Raw genomic sequence first — 13,380 nt, forward strand, 5'->3', positions numbered from 1 at the left:
AACCCTGATTGGTCAACTATTCAGTGTTCTTTGTCAATGGACCTGAAGACAATGGGCATGTATTGAAACGTACTCTCTGTTCATTCAACATTAAATCAATCATGCTGAATAGGATGCCAGGTGAATGAGGCCAGAAGATGCTGATAGTGAATTTACTTTTTTTCAGAATGTCCTTGTTGCACGTTCTCACCAGTTACACATGAGTTATTACCTAGTACTTGATATCTGATTTAGTTATTGAGAAGTAGGCTATTTATAGTGAGAAGAAGGTATTTATATTCCTGAACTTTTGTGTATTTATTGGTGATTTTGAGAAGGGGAAAAAAAGAGTTTTCGATCATTGTAAAAACTGAAATTCCATCCACCATAATGTTTATTTTGTGTCAGGAATGATTTGATTTTTTTGTGCCCCACTTGTCAGTCTAATAATAGTGTGGTCGTTTCAGGTAAATATTCCAACAATCCAGAATGGTGCATCGCTCAACTCAGAGAACTCCAGAACCCATAGAATTAGAACGAATGAATATTCACAACTGAGTTCACAACAGGTCATTCTAGTGAATGTACATATCGTGGTTTTTATAGACAAGAGTCATAAGCATATGTTATGTTACTAATGAATGAATAACATGACAAATATTACCTACAAAATACATACACTTTAATCAGCTAACAAAATATTTTTACAATAAACATATTTATGATGAAATCCTCCTAAAACAGAGAGAGCAATAAATTAACATAAATACCCAAGCTTTATTTTATTATTATTTACAATAAATATAATGTCCATGTTCTGTTACACCCAGTAGGTGTATACTATAGTATAAACAGTGCTTAAATGGTGAACAACACCATTTCCTATGACTTATAATGAAATGGCAGGTCCGCTTAATGATTCCTAAAATCAGTAACATAAAATCAGTCACATTCTGAGAGAAAATCCATACTGTATATATCTAGGCTTTCTAAACATACAGGACATCTGCCATACTGCTTGAGGAGTGCACAGTCACAATAATCAAAGAACTAACACAAAGTGTTTTCTTATTGTTTTCAACCATCTGATACAGACTCTTGGATAATAGTTCTGTCAGTGAAATTCCCCTCTAAAGTTTCCGGAACCCTCTGTTGTGTGTTTCCGAAGGAGATGAGTGGTAGCCTAGTCTCATTCTCAAGCAGTTGTGAGAAGACGTCCCCAGGATTTGCTCCGGTCGTTTCTTTACTGAAGGTCAGGTTAAATCCTGTGACAGAGGCTACAGGCAGCCACATTCATCCACAACCATATCTTCGTGATGGCGAAGCAGCATTTTTCCATTCTCATAATACAGCATGCTTAGAGGACTCATCTTGGTGGGGGCGCAGCACACCGAGGGAACCCGCTCAGGGTGGTAGTGTTTTAGGAGACTCTAGAGGAAAACAAGTGTCAAGAAGCAATCTGTGAGCAGAAACATGGCCAAACAACTTCAAATAGGTATGAAGCATTGCTATAGTATCTAGCAATGGTAACATAATCAATGAGCTTGTACCGTTAAGATACATTTGAAAACAGTAAAGGTACATTTGAAAACAATATATTCTATGACACATTTTGGAAAATCCCGTAGAAACACATTGAAACGTACCTGCATGTAAGCATGATTTGTTGGGTGCAAGTCTTCTCCCAAAGGACTTGGACAGATCCCCTCACATCGATAGGCATTATACTTCTTTGGGAAGACGATCCAGGACCCCCAGCCTATCTGATTGAAGTCTACATGCATATCAACTCTTCGACAGAGAGATAGGTCAATCTCATTGTTTCCGCTGGACACCTCTGGACCTCTCATGTCCGGTGGATCCCTCTGGTCTGAGTGGCCTCTTTTTTTCTTGTGTCTCTTCGGCCTGCGGATCTTCTTGGGCTCGGTGGTGGACAGGAACTTGGACTGTTCGGCCGTGTGGAGGAGGCTAGCCTTGGCCTGGGAGCCCTCCTCTGACCCTGTATGAGAGAATACAACCAGCAAGGCTCTGTCGCTCACACACGGACTCTGCCGTGTTTTAGACCCAGCCAACTGGACAGGGTTCTGCTGTTTTGTAGACCCAGCCAACTGGAAAGGGTTCTGCTGTCTTGTAGACCCAGCCAACTGGACAGGGTTGGGGAAGAACACATCTCTCTTTGTCTTGTTTGGTGATCTCCTCTTCATTGAGCTCCTGGAAACCTGTTCCTGGCCGAGCCAGTTCAACAGCGGATCAGTGAGGTTGTACACCTTCCAGTGCTGAGAGGAGTTAATCACAGAGGAGACAGAGAGATATCCCACCAGCTGGTGTTCCTGGCAGATCTCCTGTGTCTGCCTGCACGGGTAGTCGTGGTGATGGTAGATCTCCACGGTAATGTTGGAAGCCCTCGTCGCCCGGGGAAACCTGAACCTGAGCTCCGCTGCTTGGATCCGGTCGTCGGCCAATAACGTGGTCAGGTCAAAGGTTGCAGTCCAGCGTCGGGATCTGTGAAATAAACCTATTGGAAAGAAGAAAAAGAAGAAAAAAAAACAGATTTTTCAACATTTGTACTGACTAATTTGAACATTATCATCTGGTCTGGTCTCATGTCAACTAAGTACTTCACATACATGTCTATTAGACAAACATACATCCAAGTTATCCATCTGGACCACCATACAATGTTAAGTACTTTAAGATTAGGCCTATATAGAAATATAATCAAATATTAGTTTTTATGTCACCCACCTTTTTCAAACCCTTTAATGGTCTACTAAAGGTAAAATAGATTATAATAATTCATGTTAATTGTTTTTACTGGTAAAAGGAGCTTTTAAACAACCATCGAGCTGATGAATAAACTGTTAATTTAGGAGGAATACCCAAATTCTATTCAACCTGGACAGCAATTCAGGCAGAATATTTAGCATATTGTTTCTGGTTTACATCTAAGTAGTCTGAATGAGACATGCTTGTATTCTAAAAACAATATTGTTTTAATATTTTTAAAGAAATACCATTTTAGATCTAGGTAAAGCATGTTTGCAAATAGAAATTCCAACCATGTTTTTCAATGTAACTAGGCAACTAGCTTGTGGATGAATCTACCATCGGCTGGGGTCAACATCAACATGTGTGAATTAGGACATGAATTGTGATGCAAAGAAGAACAAGACATTGGAGGTGTGGTACATAATTCATCAAGAAGATGAAAGACTATTGTACTATTGTCCAAATGTAATGTATTGTTGCAATTGATAGCCTATTTGTTGATTAAAGGTACTGTACCAAAACATCTTCATTCCTTTATGGGTCTGTTTTGCTCAGATCTGATGGCTGGGGAAATAAAACTATGAAGTTTAAGGATATAAGGATAACACAACGACAACGACAGGAGGACGAGGCTAGGACTAATCCACTCAAAGTAAACACCGGATCGAAACCAATCATTTAACATGTCCTTAGCTCGGCTTCCGCATATCCTCCATTCAAACAAATAGTTAACAACTATAACACCTAGCAGTGATGTTAAATTAGATTTAGTGGTGTTGGGAGCGGAGCGGTCCGTGGAACATGTAGGATACATGTTGTTAAAATCCCGCTCTGACCCGAGATGTGGGTCTCGGTCATCACTTTAATCTAATCAAGTGAAGTGTGAAAAGAACTGAGGGGACTTGTTGATTTGAGTTAACAACAGATTTGAATAGGCATGTCTGGCAACATTTCTAATCAACATCTCCCATTTAAAGAAAAAAAGAGGTTTGCTTTGAGAATTAGGCTGAAAACCAGCCTTTTCACACGCTGATCCTTGTACGGTTATTCAGGCCGACAAAACTGCATGTGGATTGGAGCGCTTTGAGATCGTCTGGCGGAGAGATTTGACAGCCACTGTGGTGCGCAAACATAGCAAGAAAATGATCTCTTAACTTTTTTTGAAGAATAAAAATAATGCAAACAAAAAATAGCGCAAAACAAAATGTAATTTACTAGGCTTAGAGGAGGCTAGGCAATAAACTATTATAAAAGGCCCTAAACAGGATATTTATTATTATTTTCTCCTGTGTTAAACTAAATTCTGGCAGGCAGTATGGGCTACATGTCAAGAATATAGCCTATATGCCCTACTAAACGAATGAATAAATATGCCTATAGGCTAATATACTTTAAAAAAAAATGTAATCTTACTTTTTGCCATCACACTCTTGACTGTGTCTGCTTGTTTTGCGATGCTCTTCTCCATTACGTCTATAGGCCGAGTGAGATTTGACTTGTAATTCCGGTAAAGGTGCATCATATACTTCGGTGCCAGGTGATGGTATCCAGGTGGACGGTGGTCTATAGCAAAGCGTCGTGATGTCCCGTGATAAACTCCATCTCTAGATTTGTGAATTCCTTGAGTCAGCAGTATGAGCAGAGAGACATGTAGTGCTACACCTAGAACGCCCAATGAACGCATGCTGGTCAAATTGGATGACAGATTCCTCTGTGGGTTGAGATAAACTTGGCTTTTTATACCCCTCCCGCACCACGCATATTTAACAAGTAGCCGCGAACATTAAAGGAAATTGACATGCGTCTTCAAGGCTTGTGGCAAGGCAGGTCATCATCCATTCACTTGTTAATGAGATGCCCAAGCCAATGACTGGATGACGTGTGTTTAGAACGACCAGTGAGCAAAGGTTCCCAGTAGCTCCTTTCTCATCAATAGCTCTTTCAAACGTCCCCTGGTTTTATCAGCCTTCAGCTACGTTCACTTTCCATATGAAATATATTCATTCCAATCAATCAGTTAGGCTATAGATTAGGGTTAAGGGTTTTAATTTGACAAACCTATACATTCTGCTTTCTGAAAACGAAGAGCAAGCTGGTTATGACAAAAGATTACTATTAATTCTATGGACATAAGTCTATATAGTCTTTCTCACATATGTTTTTCATCGTATATACAAAGCATCTCAGAGTTATGAGTTCTGATCTAGAATCGGGTCCGTATCCACAAAGCATCTCAGAGTTATGAGTTCTGATCTAGAATCGGGTCCGTATCCACAAAGCATCTCAGAGTTATGAGTTCTGATCTAGAATCGGGTCCGTATCCACAAAGCATCTCAGAGTTATGAGTGCTGATCTAGAATCGGGCCCGTATCCACAAAGCATCTCAGAATTATGAGTTCTGATCTAGAATCGGGGCCCTTATCCACAAAGCATCTCAGAGTTCTGAGTTCTGATCTAGAATCGGGCCCGTATCCACAAAGCATCTCAGAGTTATGAGTGCTGATCTAGAATCTGGGCCGTATCCACAAAGCATCTCAGAGTTATGAGTGCTGATCTAGAATCGGGCCCGTATCCACAAAGCATCTCAGAGTTATGAGTGCTGATCTAGAATCTGGGCCGTATCCACAAAGCATCTCAGAGTTATGAGTGCTGATCTAGAATCTGTCTATATAATCTTATTTATTATGATATAAAAGGAAAAACATTAGGTCATTTCTCTTTCTCTTCAGTTTAGGCATGTAGACTTTTAATAGGCTCGAGGGGCAATGTTATTGTAATACCATTAATAGCATGATATCAATAGGCCTGTGTGGGCAAATACAATTCTATGTTTTCGGAGATGTGCTGTCTTTTTGTGTTTTATTATAGACTATTATAAATATTGCGCTCTGCGTCTCGGCGTGAAAAGAACAGTGGATTGAACGCTCAACGGACAAAAACCATTCCTCTTAGTGCGCATGCCCAGCCCCTGCTTTTATTCAGATAGTGGAAATCCTTTCCTCCGAAAATCTGCGAGAAAGGACCGTATAGGTAGACAAATACGTGGAAGAAACTATCCCTGAAATAAAACACAAACCGCTGCTTTAAATCACGTTTCTTACGTTTATTGAAACATCCGACTAATGAGTGATTTTTGGAGCATACACGGTTCTTCGGAGTGAAATGGTGAGTACATTTTACAGTCCTGTCTCGTTTCCCGTGTCCACGCGCACATTGGTAGGCTAAACTGTAAAACATCCGTATTCGAGTTTGTGTTTATCTGAATGTTAGCCAAATGTGAAGTGTGTGTGCTCATGTCGGTACGCGCGGTCAGTGCACGACCACGTTGCATCAAACAAAATCAAATGTGATATAAAGTTGCAGTTTGTGGCATTTTGTTGGCTTGGCCACCCTCCCTCCATGCCTCCTCCAGTCTCCATCGATAGGCTATTGTATGTCGACCCAGTCATGTTTGATGTAGCCCCGAAATGGTTTAAATTGTTCCAATAAACTTGTTTGAAGTGCCAACCTATCATTCATTGTCCATGGCGGCTGGGGGGGTGGAATTCATGTCATACAGATGGGGACGCTGTTCATTGGCTAATAGGTGTGTAATATTCAAATGATAACTCTTGGTGGACTAAATGATTATTGGGGCTTTTACACTTTCAGTAGACCTGTTCAGGTGTTTAACACCTCTTAGGTCCGTTACTGTGCTACAAATACAACAGTTCAGTATTTTGCGATTAGTTTGTTAGACTAAGTTTATGTAAATAGAGCAGGTGATTTGGACGGCAATTGAAATGTCCTTTACGTTTGATGTCCCTTTTAAACCCCAATTTAAACCCCCCGTTTAAACCTAATAGAGTGATTTGCCAAGCTCTCGAATTAGGCACATCAAATAAAGCAAGATCTTGTTTAATGTCCGTTACTCTGCATAGACACAGAGACTAGGCGCTACATTTTTAATCTTGTCAAACTCAAAATGAAAAGTGATTATGAAGATCAATCAAGCCATTACAACATATCGATACTGTTGTTGACACCGTCCCTGCCCCTCCCCTTCCTTTAATCAAAAATAAAGGAGCCACATAGAGAGAGAGAAATGGCGTCTTTCTGTAGGCACTAACTCCGCCATGGTTCTTTGGACAAAGCCTATGGGGGAAAATTAATGGCGTTTTTGGCCGAAAATAAGGTCTGTGGTAAACACAGGTTTAGGAGATCTCATACTTTTTAATTTTTTTTATATGAGATCATCTTCATCAGCTAACGTCACTTTTTAGTGAATTTTTACAAATGTATGTAATTTATTTTAAAAAAAACCCCCACAAAGGCTTCATAATTAAAATGTAATGTTAACTGACTGATGATCTCATAGAACAAAACGTATACAATCTCCTAAACCTGTGTTAACCTCAGAACTTAATTTCAGCATTTATTCCAAAAAACCTTTTCTTTCCCCATAAATATTTCCCATAGGGATGGCTGAACGAACCAGACGTAACTAATTTCCGGGTTTTAGGACTACAAGCTGTTGACCTCTATTGACCAGACAAACAAAAAGCGAGCCAAGTTGGACCTGACCAACTACTATAGGGCTCTTGTTGGTAGTCAAGAGACTATTTCCCAGGCTTCCTCTCCGATGGAACCCTATTCACAATATACTGATTACAAAACATTAGGAACACCTACTCTTTCCATGACAGACTGACCAGGTGAAAGCTATGATCCCTTATTGATGTCACTTGTTATATCCACTTCAATCAGTGTAGATGAAGGGAAGGAGACAGGTTAAAGAATGATTTTTAACCCTGGAGAACATTGTGTATACGTGCCATTCAGAGGGTGAATGGGCAAGATAAAAAATGTACATGCCTTTGAACGGGGTTTGGTAGTAGGTGCCAGGAGCACCGGTTCGAGTGTGTCAAGAACTGCAACGCTGCTGGGTTTTTCACGCTCAGCAGTTTCCTGTGTTTATCAAGAATGGTCCACCACCCAAAGGACATCCAGCCAACTTAGCACAACTGTGGGAAGCATTGGAGTCAACGTGGGCCAGCATCCCTGTGGATGCCCCAACAAATTGAGGCTGTTCTGAGGGCAAAAGGGTGCAACTCAAAATTAGGAAGGTGTTCCTAATGTTGGTAAACTGTGTGTGTGTATATAGTGCACTATATAGGGAATAGGGTGCCATTTGAACCTAGTGTTCCTCTATGTACTGGTACACGAACAGGCATTTGATGCACTTAAGGGTCCTCTAATCTCCAATGATTTTAAAAGCACATAATGTATTCCCTGCCATCAATCACATTTAATTGTAGATGATTTGTTGTGGCACCTTGTTGAAGATCTCATTATTAAGTGTAAGTAGGTGACTCATCGTAGGAGCTTGAAATTATTCCATGTTGTGGTGGTTCTATAGTCAAGCTCTGTCTTGCATAAGAATATGGTGTTAAGTAATAATATACATTTATGCCATTTTAGCAGATGATTTTTCCCTGAGAAAAAGTAAGTTAGTTCTCTCCTGATGTTTTCTGTGTAATTTTTAATTATTTTAGGGCTCTCTCCGAATAAAATACAAATAAAAAAATACTGTACTCGACCGATAGTTGATTGGTAGAAATGTGCATTCGGAAAGTATTCAGACCCCTCAACTTTTTCCACATTTTGTTACGTTACAGCCTTATTCTAAAATGGATTAAATCATTTTTTTTTCAATCTACACACAATACCCCATAATGACAAAGCAAAAACAGGTTTTTAGGATTTTTTTGCAAATGTATAAGTATTCAGACCCTTTACTCAGTCCTTTTGTTGAAGCACCTTTTGGCTGTGATTACAGCCTTGAATCTTGGGTATGACGCTACAAGCTTGGCACACCTGTTTTCGGGGAGTTTCTCCCATTCTTCTCTGCAGATCCTCCCAAGCTCTGTCAGGTTGGATGGGGAGTGTTGCTGCACAGCTATTTACAGGTCTCTCCAGAGGTGTTCGATCGGGTCCAAGTCCGGGCTCTGGCTGTGCCACTCAAGGACATTCAGAGACTTGTCCCAAAGCCACTCCTGCATTGTCTTGTCTGTGTGCTTAGGGTCGTTGTCCTGTTGGAAGGTGAACCTTCGCCCCAGTCTGTGATCCTGAGTGCTCTGGAACAGATTTTCATCAAGGATTTCTCTGTACTTTGCTCTGTTCATCTTTCCCTCAATCCTGACTAGTCTCTCAGTCCCTACAGCTGAAAAACATCACCACAGCATGATGCCTCCATGCTCTATGCTTCACCTTAGGGATGGTGGCAGGTTTCCTTCAGATGTGACGCTTGGCATTCAGGCCAAATAGTTCAATCTTGGTTTCATCAGACCAGAGAATCTTGTTTCTCATGATCTGAGAGTCTTTAGGTGCCTTTTGGCAAACTCAAAGCAGGCTGCCGTGTGCCTTTTACTGAGGAGTGGAAGAGTCTTGGTGGTTCCAAACTTCTTCTATTTAAGAATAATGGAGGTCACTATGATCTTGGGGACCTTCAATGCTGCAGAAATGTTTTGGTACCCTTCGCCAGATCTGTGCTTCGACACAATCATGTCTCGGGGCTCTGCAGACAATTCCTTTGACCTCATGGCTTGGTTTTTGCTCTGACATGCACTGTCAACTTTGGTACCTTTTATATAGACAGGTGTGTGTGTGTGTGTGTGTGTGCCTTTCCAAATCATGTCCAATCAATTGAATTTACCACAGGTGGCCTCCAATCAAGTTGTAATAAATAAATGGAAACAGAATGCACCCAAGCTCAATTTCAAGTCTCATAGCAACGGGTCTGAATATTTATGTAAGGTATTTCTGTTTTTTATGTTTTATACATTTGGAAAAATATCTAAAAACCTGTTTTTGCTTTGTCATTATGGGGTATTGTGTGTAGGTAGATGAGGATTTAATAAAAAAAAAAATTCAATTTCAGAATAATGCTGTAACGTAACAATGTGGAAAAAGTCAAGGGGTCTGAATACTTTCCAAATGCACTGTACATAGACAGACACAACCTATGTGTTTGAATAAAGTCAGCTAAATATTCACAGCTTGTCTGATGCTTTAAGTACACTGATGAAATAATAGACACACAAATGACTGAAGAAAGAGCCCGATGGTCACACTGTGTTAGAAAATGACAGCGAGTGCCTGTGACTGGTGCACGTTGTCTCTCTCTCCTCCCTACTGCAGAGAAAAGGCACCACAGCAAATGACTGAAAAGTTATCTTATCAAAATCCTTCATTAGTTTAAGAAAAACATTCCCTATTCTCTCAACCTTTGATCTCTTTCTGTGAAACACGTAAGCATTGCTTTCATGTGACCAATAGGACCTGACCTATAGCATATCATAATCACATTAATACATTTGGTTATAACAAACTCCCAACACAGTATCACATGATAGCAAAATGGATGCGGAGGACGTTGTAAAAAAAGAAACTCGAAGCGGGCGACTGTTTAGTGGCTGCTCAGGAGGACGAGGGGAAGTCAGATCTGTTGAAGACATTTGACTTAGTTGTAGAAACTACAGGAGATCCAGATAAAGGAGGGTATAGGAGCAGGCATTGTGTGAGTATTATGTGTGCCAAACAGGTGCTGGTAGATTACCATATTATAATTTACTGACCATCTGGAACAGTGTAAACAACACTAAAGAAGTAGAGGTCGACCGATTAATCGGAATGGCCGATAAATTAGGGCCGATTTCAAGTTTTCATAACAATCGGTAATCGGTATTTTTGGCCACCGATTTGCCGATTTTAATTTATTTATTTATTCTTTTTATTTTTTGTAATATTATTTATATATATATATATATATACACTGCTCAAAAAAATAAAGGGAACACTAAAATAACACATCCTACATCTGAATGAATGAAATAATCTTATTAAATACTTTTTTCTTTACATAGTTGAATGTGCTGACAACAAAATCACACAAAAATAATCAATGGAAATCCAATTTATCAACCCATGGAGGTCTGGATTTGGAGTCACACTCAAAATTAAAGTGGAAAACCACACTACAGGCTCATCCAACTTTGATGTAATGTCCTTAAAACAAGTCAAAATGAGGCTCAGTAGTGTCTGTGGCCTCCACGTGCCTGTATGACCTCCCTACAACGCCTGGGCATGCTCCTGATGAGGTGGCGGATGGTCTCATGAGGGATCTCCTCCCAAACCTGGACTAAAGCATCCGCCAACTCCTGGACAGTCTGTGGTGCAACGTGGTGTTGGTGGATGGAGCGAGACATGATGTCCCAGATGTGCTCAATTGGATTCAGGTCTGGGGAACGGGCGGGCCAGTCCATAGCATCAATGCCTTCCTCTTGCAGGAACTGCTGACACACTCCAGCCACATGAGGTCTAGCATTGTCTTGCATTAGGAGGAACCAGGGCCAACCGCACCAGCATATGGTCTCACAAGGGGTCTGAGGATCTCATCTCAGTACCTAATGACAGTCAGGCTACCTCTGGCGAGCACATGGAGGGCTGTGCGGCCCCCCAAAGAAATGCCACCCCACACCATGACTGACCCACCGCCAAACCGGTCATGCTGGAGGATGTTGCAGGCAGCAGAACGTTCTCCACGGTGTCTCCAGACTGTCACGTCTGTCACGTGCTCAGTGTGAACCTGCTTTCATCTGTGAAGAGCACAGGGCGCCAGTGGGGAATTTGCCAATCTTGGTGTTCTCTGGCAAATGCCAAACGTCCTGCACGGTGTTGGGCTGTAAGCACAACCCCCACCTGTGGACGTCGGGCCCTCATACCACCCTCATGGAGTCTGTTTCTGACAGTTTGAGCAGACACATGCACATTTGTGGCCTGCTGGAGGTCATTTTGCAGGGCTCTGGCAGTGCTCCTCCTGCTCCTCCTTGCACAAAGGCGGAGGTAGCGGTCCTGCTGCTGGGTTGTTGCCCTCCTACGGCCTCCTCCACGTCTCCTGATGTACTGGCCTGTCTCCTGGTAGCGCCTCCATGCTCTGGACACTACGCTGATAGACACAGCAAAGCTTCTTGCCACAGCTCGCATTGATGTGCCATCCTGGATGAGCTGCACTACCTGAGCCACTTGTGTGGGTTGTAGACTCCGTCTCATGCTACCACTAGAGTGAAAGCACCGCCAGCATTCAAAAGTGACCAAAACATCAGCCAGGAAGCATAGGAACTGAGAAGTGGTCTGTGGTTACCACCTGCAGAACCACTCCTTTATTGGGGGTGTCTTGCTAATTGCCTATAATTTCCACCTGTTGTCTATTCCATTTGCACAACAGCATGTGAAATTTATTGTCAATCAGTGTTGCTTCCTAAGTGGACAGTTTGATTTCACAGAAGTGTGATTGACTTGGAGTTACATTGTGTTGTTTAAGTGTTCCCTTTATTTTTTTGAGCAGTATATATATAAATAGTCCTATATATATATATAACCTTTATTTATAGTCCTATATATATACCTTTATTTATAGTCCTATATATATACCTTTATTTATAGTCCTATATATATACCTTTATTTAACTAGGCAAGTCAGATTAAGAACACATTCTTATTTTCAATGACGGCCTAGGAACGGGGGTTAACTGCCTTGTTCAGGGGGGATTCGTTTTTGCAACCTTCCGTCGTTGCACCAATCTACCTAACCATAAACATCAATGCCTTTCTTTAAAATCAATAGAAAAGTATATATTTTTAAACCTGCATATTTAGTTAATATTGCCTGCTAACATGAAATTGTGTCACTGCTCTTGCATTCATTGCCTGGCTCGTTGCGAACTAATTTGCCAGAATTTTGCGTAATTATGACATACCATTGAAGGTTGTGCAATGTAGCAGGAATATTTAGACTTAGGGATGCCACCCGTTAGATAAAATACGGACCGGTGACGTATTTCACTGAAAGAAAAAAACATTTTGTTTTCGAGATGATAGTTTCCGGATTCAAACATATTAATGACCTAAGGCTCGTATTTCTGTGTGTTTATTATATTATAATGAAGTCTATGATTTGATAGAGCAGTCTGACTGAGCGGTGGTAGGCAGCAGCAGGCTCGTAAGCATTCAATCAAACAGCCCTTCGCAATGCATTGCGCGGTTTATGACTTCTACCCTTTCAACTCCCAAGATTAGGCTGGTGTAACCGATGTGAAATGGCTAGCTAGTTAGCGGGTGCGCGCTAATAGCGTTTCAAACGTCACTCGCTCTGAGACTTGGAGTAGTTGTTCCCCTTGCTCTACATGGGTAACGCTGCTTCGAGGGTGGCTATTGTTGATGTGTTCCTGGTTCGAGCCCAGTTAGGAGCGAGGAGAGGGACGGAAGCTATACTGTTACACTGGCAATACTAAAGTGCCTATAAGAACATCCAATAGTCAAAGGTATATGAAATACAAATCGTATAGAGAGAAATAGTCCTATAATTCCTATAATAACTACAACCTAAAACTTCTTAACTGGGAATATTGAAGACTCATGTTAAAAGGAACCACCAGCTTTCATATGTTCTCATGTTCTGAGCAAGGCACTTAAACGTTAGCTTTTTTACATGGCACATATTGCACTTTTACTTTCTTCTCCAACACTTTTGTTTTTGCATTATTTAAACCAAATTGAACATGTTTCATTATTTATTTGAGGCTAAATTGATTT

At 41.0% G+C, this 13,380-nt stretch overlaps 2 protein-coding genes across 3 annotated transcripts in view; one reads left to right on the top strand and one right to left on the bottom strand.

The window, feature by feature from the left end:
- Positions 1-795: 795 nt before the first annotated feature.
- On the bottom strand, positions 796-4,447 carry LOC106613759 (nodal homolog 2-A). Its single transcript, XM_014216340.2, has 3 exons — positions 4,162-4,447; positions 1,626-2,494; positions 796-1,409 (listed from the first exon to the last, which is right to left on the bottom strand). Exons 1-3 carry the CDS (start codon positions 4,430-4,432, stop codon positions 1,257-1,259), a joined length of 1,293 nt encoding a protein of 430 aa, XP_014071815.1. The 5' UTR covers positions 4,433-4,447; the 3' UTR covers positions 796-1,256.
- Positions 4,448-5,694: 1,247 nt separating this feature from the next.
- pald1a (phosphatase domain containing paladin 1a) overlaps positions 5,695-13,380 on the top strand; it is a 161,013-nt gene continuing 153,327 nt past the window's right edge. Inside the window, exon 1 of one of the 2 annotated variants that reach the window (XM_045687471.1) lies at positions 5,695-5,913. The gene's annotated coding sequence lies outside the window, so the exon portion shown is untranslated. The remainder of the gene's footprint in view (positions 5,914-13,380) is intronic. The other variant, XM_045687472.1, reaches the window with a different exon arrangement.

The sequence above is a fragment of the Salmo salar genome, chromosome ssa01, assembly GCF_905237065.1.
Source record: "Salmo salar chromosome ssa01, Ssal_v3.1, whole genome shotgun sequence".
NCBI classification, from domain to species: Eukaryota; Metazoa; Chordata; class Actinopteri; order Salmoniformes; family Salmonidae; genus Salmo; species Salmo salar.